General features: G+C 49.7%; 1 protein-coding gene across 1 annotated transcript in view; it reads left to right on the plus strand.

Moving 5' to 3' along the window:
- The window catches only part of EXD3 (exonuclease 3'-5' domain containing 3), a 275,317-nt gene that overhangs the window by 128,767 nt on the left and 129,508 nt on the right, over nt 1-17,042 (plus strand). Inside the window, exons 11-17 of the mRNA XM_029960619.1 lie at nt 3,300-3,463; nt 8,720-8,858; nt 9,196-9,415; nt 10,382-10,491; nt 11,587-11,797; nt 12,900-13,066; nt 15,404-15,574. Coding sequence (XP_029816479.1) covers nt 3,300-3,463; nt 8,720-8,858; nt 9,196-9,415; nt 10,382-10,491; nt 11,587-11,797; nt 12,900-13,066; nt 15,404-15,574 — 1,182 coding nt within the window. The remainder of the gene's footprint in view (nt 1-3,299; nt 3,464-8,719; nt 8,859-9,195; nt 9,416-10,381; nt 10,492-11,586; nt 11,798-12,899; nt 13,067-15,403; nt 15,575-17,042) is intronic.

The following is a 17,042-nucleotide window of genomic DNA, read 5'->3' on the forward strand; positions in this document are numbered from 1 at the left end:
CTCTCTACATCTGTGCCCACATCTTCTGGGGCCAAACTTTCCACATTCTTGCCTCTTGCAGAGCTGTTGCGGTGGAAGCCTTTCCCCTTTAGAGCAATGTTGGGGTTTTTTTCAGTAAAAAGACAAACAAAGCTATTTTCTGTTTCAGAATGCAAGATGGGATATCTCTGGAGAGATTAACCTTCTTTACAGAGTTGTTTTTTGTGGTTGAAAAAAAAATCTGTTATCATTAAAAAATAAAAAAAAAATCTGCACCTCATTATTTCCAGAAATAAAGCTGCCATGATTAGATTTATTGAGAATTGACTTGGGGTGAACTGAAGAGAGCTCCAACCCCAAAGAGTCGGTGTTTTAGAAAAAAGGCAGGAAGGCAATAGGATGGACACAGGGGAAGCAAGAAGAGGGAATTGCTCTGTGATGTTAATAAGAAAATATGTTCTTTTTGGGAAGGACTCTGAGGAGTGGCTTGGCAGACACGGCAGGAGGGGTTACTCAGCCCCTCTCCATGTGTTCAGTGCTTGCCTGAGCTCAGTCACAAGAGGTGGAGATGGGAGAGATGCACAAAAGTCAGGACTGGCATGGCCAGGGGAAGAATTCAGGAGGAAATGTAGAAGGCAAGAAGCGTGAGCAGGAGAGCTTGTCCTTTCCTGCCCTGCCCCTTCCCTAGCTTCTCTCCTGTGCTTGAGCCCCTGGTGAGCTGCTGGACCCCCATCCCACTGCCCCTGACTCCTGCTGTGCCCCAACCTCTTGTGAACAGCAGTAAAACTATTCCTCCACATATCCATGAGAAGAACTGTGGTTTGGCATTTGACAGAGTCTCAGGGGTGCAGATGTAGTGCTGAGGCAGCAGTTTCTGTGAGCAGCCTGGTGCTACCTGGGGTTCCGGATTCCTCCAAAGTGTTCTCAGGAGCCTCTGCCCCCACCTGCACCTCCGGAGGGGGGTCATTCCTTTTTTTCTTCTTGGCTTTCTTTTTCCCTTCCCTTTTACCTTGGGGCCATCAACAGATCTGTTTCCTGATCTCTGTGTCTGCTTTGAAGACAACTTCTCACCTTTTAGTTACTGAAGGAATGTGAGGAATGAGGCCCCATGGCCCCAGCCTCCCACCCAGCTGGGAGGTGTTCCTACATGCCGGGGACAAGGAGTAAGGTGCTGCCATCCCTGGGAGCAAGCTCAGTGCCTGGGAGCAGGCTCAGACCCTTGGGCACTGCTGGTGGGCAGCAAAGGGGAGATGGCAGCGACATGTGCAGGGTGGAGATGGACTTTCAGTGCAGATCTGAGCATTTCAGTCCTCTGAAAATACTTGTTGGTAGTGCCAGCAGGGATCCAGTCCTAGAGCTAGAGGTCCTGAGCCCCCGTGTAGATTTTCAGCTTGTTTTAGCAGTTTTGTAGGCAATATTAACTTCTAAGGCAGATGCATGAGTAAATCAGAGAGGAGCAAGTTGCCAACGTGGCTGTGATGGCTCTGGGATATTTGCAGGCACATGTAGGGGACAAGGGGTGCTCCCACCCCCATGGAGCTGCTGTGACTGTTGGCGTCACTGTGTTTGTATTAACTCTTACAACTGCACCTGCCAAGAGGTGGACAAGTCAGAAGAGCTCTGGTGCATCCAGCTGTCGCCGTGAGGGCTGTCACAGTCCCTGTGTCCCTGCCCTGCCCCTCGCCCATGCCAGGGTGGGCAGCCTGCCATGCTCCAGCCAGGCTGGCTCACAGCTGGGATTTGGACTTAAACCACTGGCAGCATGAGTCTGTGCTGGTGCCCCCGGGCTCTGCAGTGTGCCAAGGCATGCGTTCACTTCCTCTAGAGAACAGATGGGAGCAGGGAACGTCCTAAACTGCCCTCCCTGTTTGCAGCTGCAAACACAGTGACACCTGAGAGTGTGTTTGTCCCTATGGCTGGAGCAATGATCCAGTTGTCACATCCCCAGAGGCCTCGAACAGACACAAAGGGAGGAATTTCTTCACCCAACCCTGGTTCATCCCACCTGGAGAGACTGCTCTGGGTTCCTCTCACTGTCAGTGGGGATGAAGGAGGACTTTCAGAGCACATTTCATGCAGCCTGTTTCCAGTGCAGGGTGACACTACTCTCCCCCTGGGCCCCACCCTGCCCGGAGGAAGAACCTGGTGCCCCTGTTTCACAGCAGTGGGTGCAGGGGAGCTGTAGGCTGACATCAGCCTTTCCCTGGCTGTGAACACCAAAGCTGTCCCTCAGGAAAGCTTTGCTGATGTGCCTTCCCTGTCACCTGTGGGAGTCTGGCAGTCGTAATTATCCGTGCAAATACTTCCAAGAACAGATGAGGCCCCACTCCACTGTCTGCCCTGAGAGACACTAAGCCATGCTACGAAGATGCTCCAGGGCCTGGAGCCTCTCTACTCTGGAGACAGGCTGAGGGAGCCAGGGGTATTCAGCTGGAGAAGGGAAGGCACCAGGAATATCTCAGTGTGGCCTTTCAGTACTTAGAGAGGGCTTATAAGAACGATGGGGACAGAGTTTTTAGCAGGGCCTGTTGCAGCAGGACAAGGGGGGATGGTTTTAAACCATCCATAAGGATGAACTTTTTTACAACAAGGGTGCTGAGGCCCTGGCACAGGTTGCCCAGAAGAAGCTGTGGCTGCCCCATTCGTGGAAGTGTCCAAGGCCAGGCTGGATGGGGCTCTGAGTGCTCTGGTCTAGTGGAAGGTGCCCCTGCCCATGGCAGGGGGTTTGGACTAGATGACCTTGAAAAGTCACTGCCAATCCAGCCTGTTCTGTGATTCTATTATTCTATTGCCTCTCACAGGCCATCAAGTCACAGCATCACTTTGGACCTATGTACAGGTGCAACATGGGATTAAAACAATCTAAACTCTTACCCCTCCATAATTATCTGTTTAATTGCAGACACCTTTGCTCTCTTGTTAGTGGTTGGTTCTGATTTTGCTTAATGTAATCAGTGTCTAAGTAAATAATATACTGGTCACCAGTCAGGCTCAGTGGTGGTGGTGTAGCCTTGTTTCTCTGTGATGTACCTGCAAAGTGGCTTTCCCTGGACAAACAGCCATGCTGGCAAGGGGACACAAGTATCCCAACGAGCTCGCAGTTCAAGTGTGTGCTCTTCATCTCCTGGCAGAGAAGTGCAGCACTCACTGGAAAACCACTCCTGTGGTGGGATGAGCCCTGCTCTGGCAGTGGGGTGGCTCCTGCTCCTCCCTGCCCTCGCCCAGGACCCCAGCAGGACACTGCATCCAGAGAGGGGGGGAGAGACAGCCATAATGGGAATTGCACTGACAGTGTTCCTTCCCTCTGCTTCCCCTCTCAGAGCACAGCTGGGGACAGTCGCTGTCTCCAGGGGCACCTGGTGCAGCTGCTGCTCCGGCACTGCCCCGGGCGCGCGGCGCGGTGGGCGCGGCACTGGGGGCTGCCCATGGACGTGCTGCCTCCCGGCCTGGCTGAGGAGCTGCCAGAGCTTCACACCCAACAGAGGTAAAGACCCTTTTCAGTGTACATTACTTGTATATTTATTTGCTTAAAATCATCTACCATAATGCTTCCTTGGGAAGACAATTTTGCAAAGGCTCCCTCCATGTACTCAGATCCATCGTGGCCCTGTACACACTGCATTTGTTTGTCATAAGCCTGGAAATGTCTGTGAAAGGAGCATTTTAAAGTCATCCTGAGTTTATCACAGAAGCTCTGTGAGATTGCTTCATGCTGCAGAGGGTTCTTAAGTTTCCTCTGCCAGATCAACAGTGCAAATGAAATCATGTGACTAGGACCTGAATATACATCTATTCTACTGAGGTTATTACACATCTGTCAAAGTTTTCCATATACTCTGCACCCCCACTGGACTGTAACCTGGTTTAATGCCTTTCAGGAGGCTTATGACCAAGAAACTAATTGTAAAGTTCCTTAGATTTTTTAATTGTATTTATTTTCTTCCTTCTTTTACAGCTCATAAACCAGTTTTTTTCCCAGTCCGTAATGTTGACCTCATCCAAAGAAGTATTGAGAATTTTTGACATTTGGGGTCAGATAACAGAAGAGACACATTAATTGAATAAGTGAGCTTAAGAAGCTTTTAGCCCCCTCATTAGTCTCTGTTCTCTTTTCTTCCTCTGCTGCAATCCCAATAACCCAGTGCCATGTTCTACTCCTGCTTTGGGACCCCCATGTTGTGTACACCAGATGAACCTACAGTAGCCACAGTTCCTCCCCCAACAGGAGCTCCATTCTCAAAAGAATTGAAAAATCCTTATATTAAGGAGGATTCTTACAACTCCTTGATTTCAGGTGCTCAGAACTGTGCAAACAGCCCCAGTCAAGGATCTCTTTAAACCTGCTGGTGTAGAAGGAACAGAGGGGAAGGATGGAGAGGTGAGGGTGGCAGGTTCCACACCGTGTGTAGACAAAGCTGTGCCAAGTTGAGAAGAGGCTCAAAACTCAGGAAGGCCCATATACCCCCTGAAGTGTCAGGAGCTGTCTGATCCCCATGGCAAGCTGGATCTGGAGGAATACCAGGGCTTTGAAGTTCTGGTTCTGAGTATTCTGTGCTGTGTCTCTCTGAGAAAATGTCCCAAGATCATCCTCTTCAGGCAGCAGTGTCCCCATTTAACAGCTGCCCAGCTGTGCTGTACAGAGAGGGACAGAATCTCTGTGAAGAAGTGACTCAATGCAAGTGATTTGCTGAGCCCCAGTTCACTGTTACACTCTGGTGAGCACTGGCAGACCTGCCATGTTTCAGTGACTGCATCCATGAGATGTTCCCAGGGAAACTGTGGCTGCCCCATCCTAGACCAGGTTGGATGGGGCCCTGAGGAACCTGATCTAGTGGAAGGTGTCCCTGTCTGTGGCAATGGGGGTGAAGCTGGATGATGTCTGAGGTCCATTCCAACCCAAGCCAGTCTGTGATTCTCTGATTCTGTGTTTAATCAAGTTCTTCAGAGACAGCCATGTTTGCCACCCTTTTTTAACCCTTTTTCTCCTGCAGATATTCAGCCTACTAAAAGTCTTGAGGAACCTGCAGAGCTGGCAGTGGATACTGCATGAGGGTCCTGTTAGGATCTCACCCAGGGCTGCAGAGGAGATCTAGAACCTCAGGCTGGATGAGGCCCATTGACACACAGCCCAGAACTCTGCTCACACTGTTCCTGAGCCAAACCCCTGCCAGGCTGCAGGCCACCACAGCCCTTGGGGTCAGAGTCATTACCCAACCACCTTGCTGGTCTCTGCTCATTCATGTGCAGGAATTCATCTAATTGGATTCCTGTGCAGGGAAGAGGACTTATCCCTGAGCTCGATGCAAATGCAGGAGCTGTGGGCTGTGGTTGTGGTGCAGCAGAGCTCAGAGCTTTGCTGTCATTCCAGGAGCAATAACATGTTTCCAGGTACAGTCAAGGCTTTTTCCAAAAACCAAAGTGAGGAAGCAGTAGGTTCCTTACAACTCTTTGATCGTTGAACACATCAGCCACCTTATTCCAGGGTGTTATGCTTGACTGGATTTGGCTCCACCTTCCACATATCTCTCTTTTACCCTCACTGGTGAAACATGTTGGGTTTTTTTGACATGGAGATTGGTGTCTCTGGTTCAGAAGGGAGCTGGGATTAGAGAAATGTTTATGGAAAAATTCTGACCACTCCCAAGAGGTAACCATTGACAACTTTGTGCAAGCTGAGAGCCCGTACCTTCAGCAACCTGCAAACATGGCCCTTGAAGCCTTTAATATGAGGGAGTAACTTCCCGTAGGGAGCTGAACTTCTCAGTGTATGTGATGGAAGTGTGGATCTGAGTTGTAATGAACTGTGTGTCCAGGAGGAGCTGTGATGACCTCGGATGTTGCCTGTTTGGGGAGGAATAAAGCCATCAGAAAGTCGAAGGTCACTGCTCCATGACCAGCAAGCTGGGGACTCCAGCACCATGCCTGTGATGAGAAGCAGAGGCAGGGCCCTATTGGCACGAGTGGTGCACGAGTCTGCACACCCATGGTCACCTTGTGTGGGCTGGGGCTTCCTCCTGTCACTGCAAACGTGCAGTTGTGTGCAGGTGATTTGGGAGTGTCCTTTTACCTGATGTTCTTACAGCAGGACTTTCCTCCTGGGGTCATATGTCCGAATTATGAACTCCAAGTAACAGCTAGGATCTGTCACTGGCTGCCTGATTAATGCCAACACCTCTCTGTGGAATAAGGAGACCATTTTAAGAAGACCAAGCCTGAGACTGAGCAGGACTATCTGCTCCGATGGATTTATCATCAGATTTGCTGTCCTCAATATTACAGCCTATTTCAGTCTCCTATGAAGAGGTGCTTATGCTTTCATAACTAAATTGGTATTTTTGGAGCATGGATTGGACTAACTTAAAGGTGAATGAGACCACGGTGTATTACTATTTTTTAAAGCTGATGATTTTGGGAAAGTCTCACAGGTGGCCTTGAACTGTTCATGTTCATGGATCATGGCTTTGTGGATCTACTGTTTCTCCTAGTGCAGATCTGGTTCTTGTTCAGGCCCCATGTCACCTCAGGAAACACGACACAGATCGAAACACTCTCTGCAAAGAACAACTTCTCCAGAGGGTCCGTGGTTTTTCTGGAGCGCAGGAAACTCTTGTCTGTCTAGGACATGCTCCTGCCTTGCTCTGATGCACTGCTGGAGCTGCCCTCCTGCTCCTCCTCCTCCTTCTCCTCCTCCTCCCTTCTAAAGCTGCATCAGCTGCCAGTTGGGAGCCAGGGGGTTTTTGCATGAGGGACAAGCCCTCAAAACACAAAGGGATGGTTACAGGAGTGTGGCTGAGCCACAGACTATGCATCTAGAGATAAAACTCATCACTACATCTCTGTGCTGTGGGAATCCTGTGCTGTACCAGGTGGAGGGAAGGCAAGGCAGTGAGGATGTGCTCTGCCCTGCATGAGGAGTTGGGACAGATGAATAAAACCCTTTATGCTGCAGTTTACTCATCCAGTCATGATACCTGCTATAGTAGCTGCTATAAAGTCAGCAGAGCCATGGAACCCCATAAAACAGTCTGGCTGCCTTGTTTATTGAGCCAACAAAGCCACAGGTTCCCAGAGAGGGAGTTCACACTGCAGAGAACAAGGTGGCACCAGCATGTAAATGACATCATCTGTCTCTGGTCACACCACACGGGGCTCCTGAGCTCTGCAGGTGAGAATATTCCTGGAGACCTGAGCCTACACACCTTCATTAAATATTTTACACAAATATTGACTTCCCCGTGCACACAAACCCACTGGAAAGAGTGTTTGTGCAAGGAGAGCTGCTCTGCTACGAAATTAGTCACGCAGGCTCCCAAACACAGGGTTAGTAAATAGTTTCTCAAATAATGAACCATTTCAAGTTTCTGTGGGAAAGAGACTATCCAGAAATGTGTGATACATCCAAAGTAGCTGGATCTTTTTGATTAGTTTCTCTTTGCATCATCTGGCTGAGCCGCCAGAGCAACACGCTGACCTTCATTTCTGAGGGCATTTCACGAGACTGCTGCATTTGGAACAGAAAATGTGCTGTGTAAGATCCTGTTGTAGGCAATCATTTAGCTCATTTTTGCAGACATCTTCCAACATTCCCAGGGAATTAATACACAGAGACTGAGTTTCTCTGTGTGGTGCCATCAGAAACCCACACGGAGGGAGTAGCACAAGCACAGCACACACTCTGTGGGTTCAGCTGCTGCCTTCCCCAAAACAGAGAAGGGTTTGAATCTTTGTTTCTGAACTTTTTTTATTTCATCCCTGTGCAATGTAGGACAAATGTCCTTGTGCATCCTATGTGACCATTTTACAGGGAAGAGAATGGAGGAGGAGAAGCTGGATAGCTTCAGGGAGGTCTGTGAAGCCTTCGCAAGCCATTGCACTATAAAGTGATGAGGCAGATTCCCCTGTTCCCAGCTGATGGGGATCTGAGTGTGGAGCAGTCTGAGAGGCTGTGTGAGCGGGGCACAGTGAGGCTCCTGTTTGGACAGAGTGCTGCTCAGAGCTGACTCTCCATTTGGTGTCACACCAGCAGGCACCTGTGTTAGCTCGAAGGCAAGAATCACTAAATCTAAAATGTGTTATCCCTGAATGTGGAAACAGCTGCCCAATTTTGTCATCCAGGTTCTGGGCAAGAAGGATGAGCATTGAGGACAGGCTTGGACTCTGACTCCAGCAAGTGGTGTGGGTGTTCTCTTCAGTGGATACAGTGCATGTGCATGATGAGCTCGTGGGAAAGGAATGGAAAGAGAGGATGAGCCTACAAGAAGGCTGGAGAGGGACTTTTCACAAGGACCTGGAGTGACAGGACAATGGGGGATGGCTTCCCACTGCCAGAGGGCAGGGTTGGATGGGATATTGGGAAGGAATTCCTCCCTGTGAGGGTGGGGAGGCCCTGGCACAGGTTGCCCAGAGAAGTTGAGGCTGGCCCATCCCTGGAATTGTCCAAGGCCAGGTTGGATGGGGCTTGGAGCAACCTGGGCTAGTGGAAGGTGTCCCTGCCCATGACAGGGGGTGGAATGAGATGGTCGTTAAAGTCCCTTCCAACCCAAGCCGGTCTGTGATTTTGTTATTCTAAGATGAAAGACTGAGATTACAGGGAAAGTGAGGAAAGAGTGGGTAAGAGAAAGTGTCATGGGAAAAGAGTGGGCTGAGGTGAAATAAACAGCATGAGACTTCCCACTTTTCCTCAAATTCAATATTTTCTCCCATTGCATGGCTTAAAACTGTTGTATCTGATTTTGTGCAGGGTAGAAGAGGCCACAAAAGCAGATAATTATGAAGACTGTAAGAAGAAGGACTGTTACCAGCTTCCTATTTCACGGGAAAATATTCACTTCCTACAGACATGGGAAGAGACACTGCAGTGCTGGGAGAAGGTGCTGCAGGTGAGTGTTACCTGGGATTGACTTTGCAGGGTCAGGGAGCAGGAACTCTGTATCAGGCTTGTACTCACAGCTGGATGTGGCCACTGCCATCCAATGTCTCCCTCCCCAAGCCAAGAATAGCTGCTCCTTTAGGTTTGTGTGATCTGGGGAACGTGTCGGGAATTGTGCCAGGAAAGGTCCCCGCCGGGGTACTCAGGTGCTGTGGGAGTTACTGTCTCTGTAGCAGTTTGCACAAAGAGCTCCCGTGGTTGGAAAGGAAAGGCTTGTGTCCTGGACAGACTCTCCAGGCCCCTCTCCAGCACAGCAAGTCTCTGAGTGCAGGAGGTGTCTGTTGCAGCCTGGGCAGGTGGTTGGCGTTGACATGGAGTGGAAGCCTTCCTTTGGCATGGTGGGGAAGCCCCGTGTTGCCCTCCTCCAGATGGCAGTGAAGGATGAGGTGTTCCTGTTGGACCTGCCACGGCTCCTCGAGCAAGCTGAGCTGGAAGGGGAGAAGGAGAAGGAGAAGCTCCCCCGATTCATCCAGATGCTCTATTCAGATGCTGCCATCACTAAACTAGGTAACACACCTCTCTTCTCCCTACCCTGAGGCTTCACACAGCCTGCTTTGTCATTTTTGTCATTCCTAGATCTTCTTGGAGTTGTCGTTCTCCAAATCCACTTGCCATGGAATCAGCTTTCGTAGCCCTGGGTGTTGAGGCACTGCCAGGCCAGGAAGCAGGGTGACCAGGGGAATGATAGAAATATAGAATCACAGAACCCTAGAATATCCTGAGCTGGAAGGGACCCACAAGGACCATCCAGTCCAACCCCTGGCCCTGCACAGACACCCCAACAATCCCACCCTGTCCCTCAGAGCGTTGTCTAAACTCTCCTGGAGCTCTGGCAGCCTTAGGGCTGTGCCCACTGCCCTGGGGAGCCTGGTCAGTGCCCAACCACCCTCTGGGGGAAGAACCTTTCCCTGAGATCCAACCTAAACCTCCCCTGACAGAGCTTCATGCCATTATATTTCCCCATTTCAGATCAGAGACAAGATTTCTGATTTAACTTGCACTCTTGGACTTGGGATTATCCTAATTCCATACTAAGCTCCAACTGACACCCAAACCTTTTGGTTTAGGGAAGTCTGGCAGACAGAGCTTTCTGGATGTCTCTGTCCTTGCCCCAGAGCTGTTGTACTGGACACCAGAGCTCTCTGAATTACCATACCTGGTTTTTGGAGGCTTTTGGCAGGATTTGCAAAGCCTGGATTTCAAGGACAAATTCATAATTACCTTCCCAGATTTTAAATAAGTTGATCTTAAACTCAGCATTTTTCATCCACCTCTTCTCTCCCTGGATCTGCAGGAGTGTCTCTTGGGAAGAGGAGAGATGGGAGCCAGTCTTTTTCCCTGTTTGAACAGTCTTCCCACCAGTGTTTGTGTATCTTTTGTCAGCATTTTGACTCTGAAGTAGAATAAGCTGCAGTGCTTTAGCCATGACCTGAGTTTTCTTACCTGTGTGATTTGGGCTGTTTTTGTCTCCAGGTTATGGGATGTCTGGAGACCTCAGCAGCCTTGCAGCCACTTGTTCTGCTCTGAAAGACATAGAGAAGCAACTGCATGGTGTGGTGGATCTACTCACAGTGGACAAACAAGTAAGGATGAACACATCGAGATGTGGGAAGTTGTGTCTCCTGTGTGTACTGTTGGATAACTGTACTGAATCCATAGCACTGTCTGTTTGTATCCTGGATTGGCAGGGATGCAGCTACATGTGTAAATAGACCATTTCCTGTAGTGTGTTTGATGTGTTGGGATTCTGTAAAGGAAGACAGAAGCATTTTGTTTTCATCAGCTAAAAGGTTAAAGCTTGCAATATTGACAGCTTTTTCACAGCCTTCATAAAAACTCCATTCAGCCAGGGCAAGGTTTCTGAGCACAAGTTGAACTTAATACTAAGTTCTTGTAGGAATTCTGCTATCCCAGGACCATGCAATATTGAAGCAGATATGATGGAGTTAATGATTTGTGCAGAACTCTAATGTTCCTTGGAGGGCTGCTGGTGGGTTCAGCACAGGAATTTCTGGTCAGCTGAAGCACAGCTGTCCCTGGGTTTGCACACAGGAGCTTTTAGCAGTCTGCAGAAGTGTTGAGCACAACCGTTTTCATGGGTAAAATGTACAGAGTGTGTTTAAGGCTGTGGGTTGGGGTGAAGCAGATCTTTGGGACTGATAGCTTAACCTGGGAAGTGCTGCAGGGGCCGACATACCTGCCAACAGCTATTGCCTCAGTTTAACCTGAGAAATGGCAGCTTCAGAAAGGGCTGCTGCCCAGGGTGCCACAGGAATGCCTTTTCTCATTGGGACAAGGAGCAGAAAGATGCTGAACTGCCACTGCTGTTCTTTTTTGAGTGGGTGCCTAGCAGCCTCCAGCACAGCTGAGCACCCAGAGCTCTCTGAGGAGCCCCAGTCCCAGCCCTGCAGCTCTGGTACAATGCTGTACAACAATGCCCTTTTTTTTCTTCCTTGGCTATGAAACAGATTTCTCTCCAGCAAGTGTGTTTGTTAAACAAATAACCTGACGCTGTTTATATCTAATGCCATCCCAGCCCTTGTCTGAGACAGCGGGGTTCAATATGCCAGGCAGGAGATGGACGTGATAGAGTTGTGCCTGGCCCCACCCGCTGGAACACGAGGTGGTGGAGAAGCTGTTTTATAACCAGGTGTTTTCTCTCTCTGTGTTTCCATCAGCTGCAGAAGGGCTGCAGTGAGTGGAGGAAGGACGGCCGGAAGGTTGATGGACTGTCCCCGGAGCACAGCCACGAGGAGAGAGGGGTCAGGCAGCAGGAGAAGGGACTCAGCCTCCTGGTGCACCATGTGCTGGGGAAACCTCTGGATAAAACGGAGCAGCTGTCAAACTGGGAGAAACGGCCTCTCCGGGAGGAGCAGATCCTCTATGCAGGTCTGGTCCCTGCTCAGTGACACGGAGCTACAGGTGTCCAGGACAGGTTGTGTTTGGCTGTTCTGTCACCAGGAAGGTCATTAAGTAGCAAAGGAAGAGAATGGCTTTGCAGATTAGTTTCTGTTCAGAGGAGTCAGCACATGTTTTGTTTGTCCTTTTGCGGACATGGCTTTAATGGTTGAAGTTTAAACTGTCCAATGATTCATTATTTCCCTTATGAAGGAATTCCTGTGCTTTGCAGATTTTGTCTGATGAAACATCACCTCAGTGGAAACTCTTCTCAGTAACTGAAAGGAAGAAAGTCCACTTCCTTCTGCCTCATTTCACAGCCTTTCGGGGAAACAAATGCTGTGTTCATTTGTCACAGTGAAGCGCTTGTTAGAGTCGGGTTAGAAATGGGCAGACGTGGTGTCAGAAACTGCAGCACAGAATCAGGACTGTGGAGGGACGAGTGGAGTTTATTGCTGATTATCCCAGAGTCAGAAGTCTGGGTCTAAATCTTTTCCTGGGGCATCAAAGGACAGTCTTTACTGAAGCAAACCAGCCCTTTGTTAAATTCAACTATCCTTGAAGCTGACACAGTTCCCACAAAAGTTAATCACTAGGACTTGTCAAACTGGCTGGGAGACTCTGGCAGTTCCCGTTGCAGGGAGCAGAGCCACACAACAATGCATGTGGGCAGGTGATTGCAAACAGCTCAGTTAATGCCTTTTCAGATATTGCATCTAGTGGGGAAGTTCCCTTCCCATTGAGAGATGTGGTGAGGAACCCTGGGCAGGCTCAGGGACAATGATGAGGAGCAGGGGCTGGCTGGAGCTATCAGGTGGTGGTTGGAACAGCCACACTACAGTTTGCATTGTGTTAGAGTGGAGAGGGCAGAGCCTGTCACCTTTGAAGATCCTGCCTGGACCCTCTGTAACTGTGTTCAATTATGAGGCTTCATGAATCAGTCACGGAGCACAGGGTAGGACGTGAGTGAGTTGGAGCTTCACAGGTTGTTCACAGTGGCTTTTACAAAGGTGGAGGCTCTCCCTGGCATCAGGAAAGCCTCTGGTTTACTTTTGAATGGAACCAGGTGAGGCTCATATCCCCTTCCTTTCAGCCTCCGACGCGTACTGTTTGCTGGAGATCTACGAGAGGCTCTGCAGGGACCCAGAGAGCTTTGGGCTGAGCTCAGACCTGATGGAGAGTCTAGTGGGAAAACGGAGCATAAAACCCAGGGCAAAGAAGCAGCTGAATAAACAAGAAGCACTGTCACCTTCTGGACAGGTTTGTAAACATCTTCAATGAGCTGCTTGTTGCTCAAGACCCCTGTAAATCATACCCTGCTCGTTCTCAGTCATACCATGAGCTATGCACGGCGGGCCCATTTGCAGCCTGTTCTCAGGACTATTGCAGCAAACGTCCTCCTCATCCCTCCCTCCCTGGAATGATGTGCTTTCTCCTTGGCCTGCCTCCTTTCCCTGCTCTTTGAGGTTCTTTTGTCTTTGCACAGTGTTGGTGCAGATCTGTGTGCAGAGTCCAGTGAGCCTTGCTGGTGGAAATCTCCTTCCACGTTTCCTCAGTGCTGTGGGCTTGGATTCTGTGACCAAGGTGTTGCATCCAAGAGGTTTAAAATTCTGACCTTCTTACTTTTTCTTTTACTAAGCTTCCACACCTTAGTTTCACACTGGGAAAGTCTCCTTAGTTGTGTCTGGAGTACAAGTGTGCAAAGTTGAAAGCAAACGATCCATCAAAAATGCCTTCCTGCTGAAGATTTGTCTCTGCCTCCCTGCACAGCACCACAATCCAGGACTGGCCTCTCCCAGTAGACTGTGTTGTGGCAGAGCCTTAAAACTCCACTGGCCATAACTTGGAGCTGTATGACTCTGCTTAAGTATCTTAGAATAATGACTGGTTCCTCTCAATAATAAAGTTTTACTTTTGAAATGGAACCATCCAGTGGTTTATGCACCTTTGGAAACCTCAGCAGAAACCCCATTTTGTTTGTTATCTGAGAAGACTGACTGTAACTGTGTATCCTTCTGAGGAGCTCCAAATGTGTGCTGAGTTCCTGAAGTCCATGCCACCTTCCATGGTTGGGCTGAGATGTTACTGACTGTATCCACCTTGTCAGGAGGGTGTAGAAGTGCAGCATCCCCTTAGTCCTCATCAGGCAGTAAAACATGGAGCTACTCAGTAGCTCCCTAAGCATTCTGTTCATGGGAATGTTGTGTTACAGCAGAGCTGACTGGCTGCTGCAGAGATGGGAAAAGTGAGTACTTCAGGCTTGAATTACCTTGGGAACCCACGGGTCATCTTTGTGTTGTGTACAGTCAGATTCATGAACTGAGAGGCAGTTGGTAAAACCTGGACTGGGACGCCAAGAAAAGCAGACTTCTCCTGACTCTGCATCCTACAGGACTCCAGACTCTCTTTCCCAGTGTTTCCTGGTCCACTATCTGAAGTGGGGCTAATGACTCTATTCTCCTTTATAAAGCTTTTTGCTCTCTGCTGGCATGAAACGTGAGAAAAAAGCTACATATGACAGTGCTGGCCACTGCATAAACACTGGTGAGGGCCAGCTGCTGCTCCTGCACATCTGTTTGAGCAGCAGCAGCAGCCAGGGTTAGTGTCTTCCAACTGCCTCAGCACTGAGGGGCAGCTCGATCCCTTGTCCCAGCCCTCTGATGTCCCAGCTGCATCCACCAGGGTCCTGCAGGAGCTGGTGACAGTGCAGTCTGCCCAGTGCTGCAGAGCCCTGAGGTCGTGGACCAGCTTCTGGGAGGTGCAGCCTCCCACCAGTGGAGCTCCTGGATCTGACCTGGTTCCCAGGGTCAGCCCAGGTGGAGCTGCATGTTGTGCCACAGCATTCCCAGCCCTGAGCCAGCTCCTGCAGGGCTAATCTGCAGTGCTGACTCCCTGCATAGGTGCTGGCTGTGTCCTTCAGTCATCCCAGCTGATTCAAGTTCCTGGAGTCAAAAGCTGAACATTGGAAGTTCCTTAATAACTTCCCTTCTCCATGAATTTAGCTATTGTACTTCTGGGAGCCTCCAAGCGCTGAAGTCCTCCAAGTGCAGGAACTCCCCCAGCAGCAGATATTCGAAATAAAACAAACAGAATTTAGGCACTGCCTATTTTTAACCTTCCAAAGATAACAGAGCTGACGTGGTTGCTTTGTCTACCTGTTTCTCCCTCTGTCTGTGTGATCCCCTTCCCAAATCATAGCTTTGGCACATGTTTATTAGTTGCACACTAATTCCATAGGGGAACAGCAGCCTTGACGATGTTTCTGTGACTTCATGAAGGTGGATGTCTGTGTAGAGCACTGAAGGCCAGGTTGGCATTTCTCCAGGGAAAGGCTGCAGCTCCCTGGATCGGGTGGCCAGCTGGCCAGCGAGACAATGACTAATTCAGAATTAGCCCCATCATGTGCTGCCTCCTACCCACATGGCAGTGGGCAGTGTGGAAAGAGGGAAGGAGGATCTAGAGGTGTTGCAGAGCCCGGTGTGATAGAGGTGGAAGGAGACAGTTGGATTTGTTGCGGTGGGTTAATGCAGGGACGTAAAACACGAAAGTACTGGAAATCAGCCTTCTGCTGTTTATGGGTCTCTTGCCTTTCTCTAGCAATGCCAAGGATCCCAGATGGAGACCTCCCGTGCCCCTGCCCCTGTGTCCCCCAGGGAGTTCAGCGTGGTCTGTGACAACATGCTGCAGGGCCTCGGGCGCTACCTGCGCTGCCTGGGTGTGGATGTCCGGATGCTGGACAACGAGGATGACCACAGGAAAGCTGCTGAGGTGAGTCAGGCACACACATGTGCATGTTCACAGCTGCCACTGTGCTCCCTGGGGATGGCTGCTGCCTGCTCTGGAGCTGCACTGGCTGTCACTCTGCCCAACAGGCAGTGGGTGCAGGAGCTGCCCTGCAGGCGCCTCCTCCTGTGCCTGTGCTGGGTCCCAGCTCTCTGGGTCAGTCTGAGAAGCTGTGCCACCTGGCAGCTGGTGACAGCTGGTCCCTGCAGTGGTGGGTGGGCTTGGTTCTCTGCTTCCAGTAGAGAGGTGAGCAGAGACTGCTGTGATCTCACTCTTATTTATGTCTGTTTATGTCATCGACAGCCAGAGCAGTTGAAGTCATGAGAAGAACACAAGCAGAGTGTGAAGATCATAGAATCACAGAATGGTTTGGGTTGGGAGGGACCTTAAAGATCATCTCATGCCAGCCCCCCAAAGATGTGACCAAGTGTCTTTGGGGAGGCTGTGTGTTTGCAACAAGACAAAAGTCAGTGAAAGGAACCCAAAAATCACTTAGATTTCTAATGGATTCCAGTCTGGGCTTACAGGAAAGGTAATTGTTTGCCTTGTGTCCAGGTCCTTGTGTCTAGTTGGGCAGAACCATAATCCAAAGATGGCTGTTCATTATGGAAGGGAAAATGTCCATAATCAATGGCCATGTAATGTCCTGGCTGGCCACCACCTTGTGAGGTGACTCAAAGGTGATCAGCCACAACTTGCTATGACATAATTGGAAAAGGAAGAGTCTCTAACATACATGGGGACAGTGAACATTGATTTGGGCTCCTATAAGAACTCTGATCCTCTGCCTCCCAGAGGAGAGACATGTGCTGCTTCATTTCAGACATATTTCTGCTATGCCAGAACTGGAGACATCCAGCCCACACAGTGTGTGCTACCAAATGTGCGCGAATCACCCGGCTTGGTGTGCAGGATGTTTCCTCTTCAGATGTCTGCTTGGCCTGAGTCCGGGGCAGGCTCTAACTTCTGCAGAAATAATTAATATCTCCTCCCTGCCAAACTTGCACAAGTCATTTAAACAAACTAGTTCTCACTGCTTCCCCCAGAGCCCCGTCTCCGCTTCTCATCCTGATACCTTATCGTGCCACGGACAGGATGTTTGACATTGCTTTCTCTATGGTGACCGGACAAACATCCTTTCACTATCAAAAGCCCTTGGAGTGTTACTGTATTGCAGAGCCTTTGATCTGGGCTTGGATAATCAAAGATAAAAATAGACTCCTCCCACCCTGCTTTATATCTGGCTTGTCCTGATTTAATCAAAGTTGAGTGTTGACCATCCTACGCCCAAAAACTTGGAAATGGTATTGCAAAGGCCAGGAGGGGGTTTGAATCCAGGTCACTGAATACAAGACAGACAGTTTGGGTGTTGCCCCAGCACAATCTCAAACTAGTGTCACTAGGAATACATAAGTGTGTACAGTTAGTGTTTGTTCTTCATTAAAGTCTTTTT

The sequence above is a fragment of the Manacus vitellinus genome, unplaced genomic scaffold (assembly GCF_001715985.3).
Source record: "Manacus vitellinus isolate BGI_N305 unplaced genomic scaffold, ASM171598v3 scaffold_27_pilon, whole genome shotgun sequence".
NCBI lineage: Eukaryota > Metazoa > Chordata > Aves > Passeriformes > Pipridae > Manacus > Manacus vitellinus.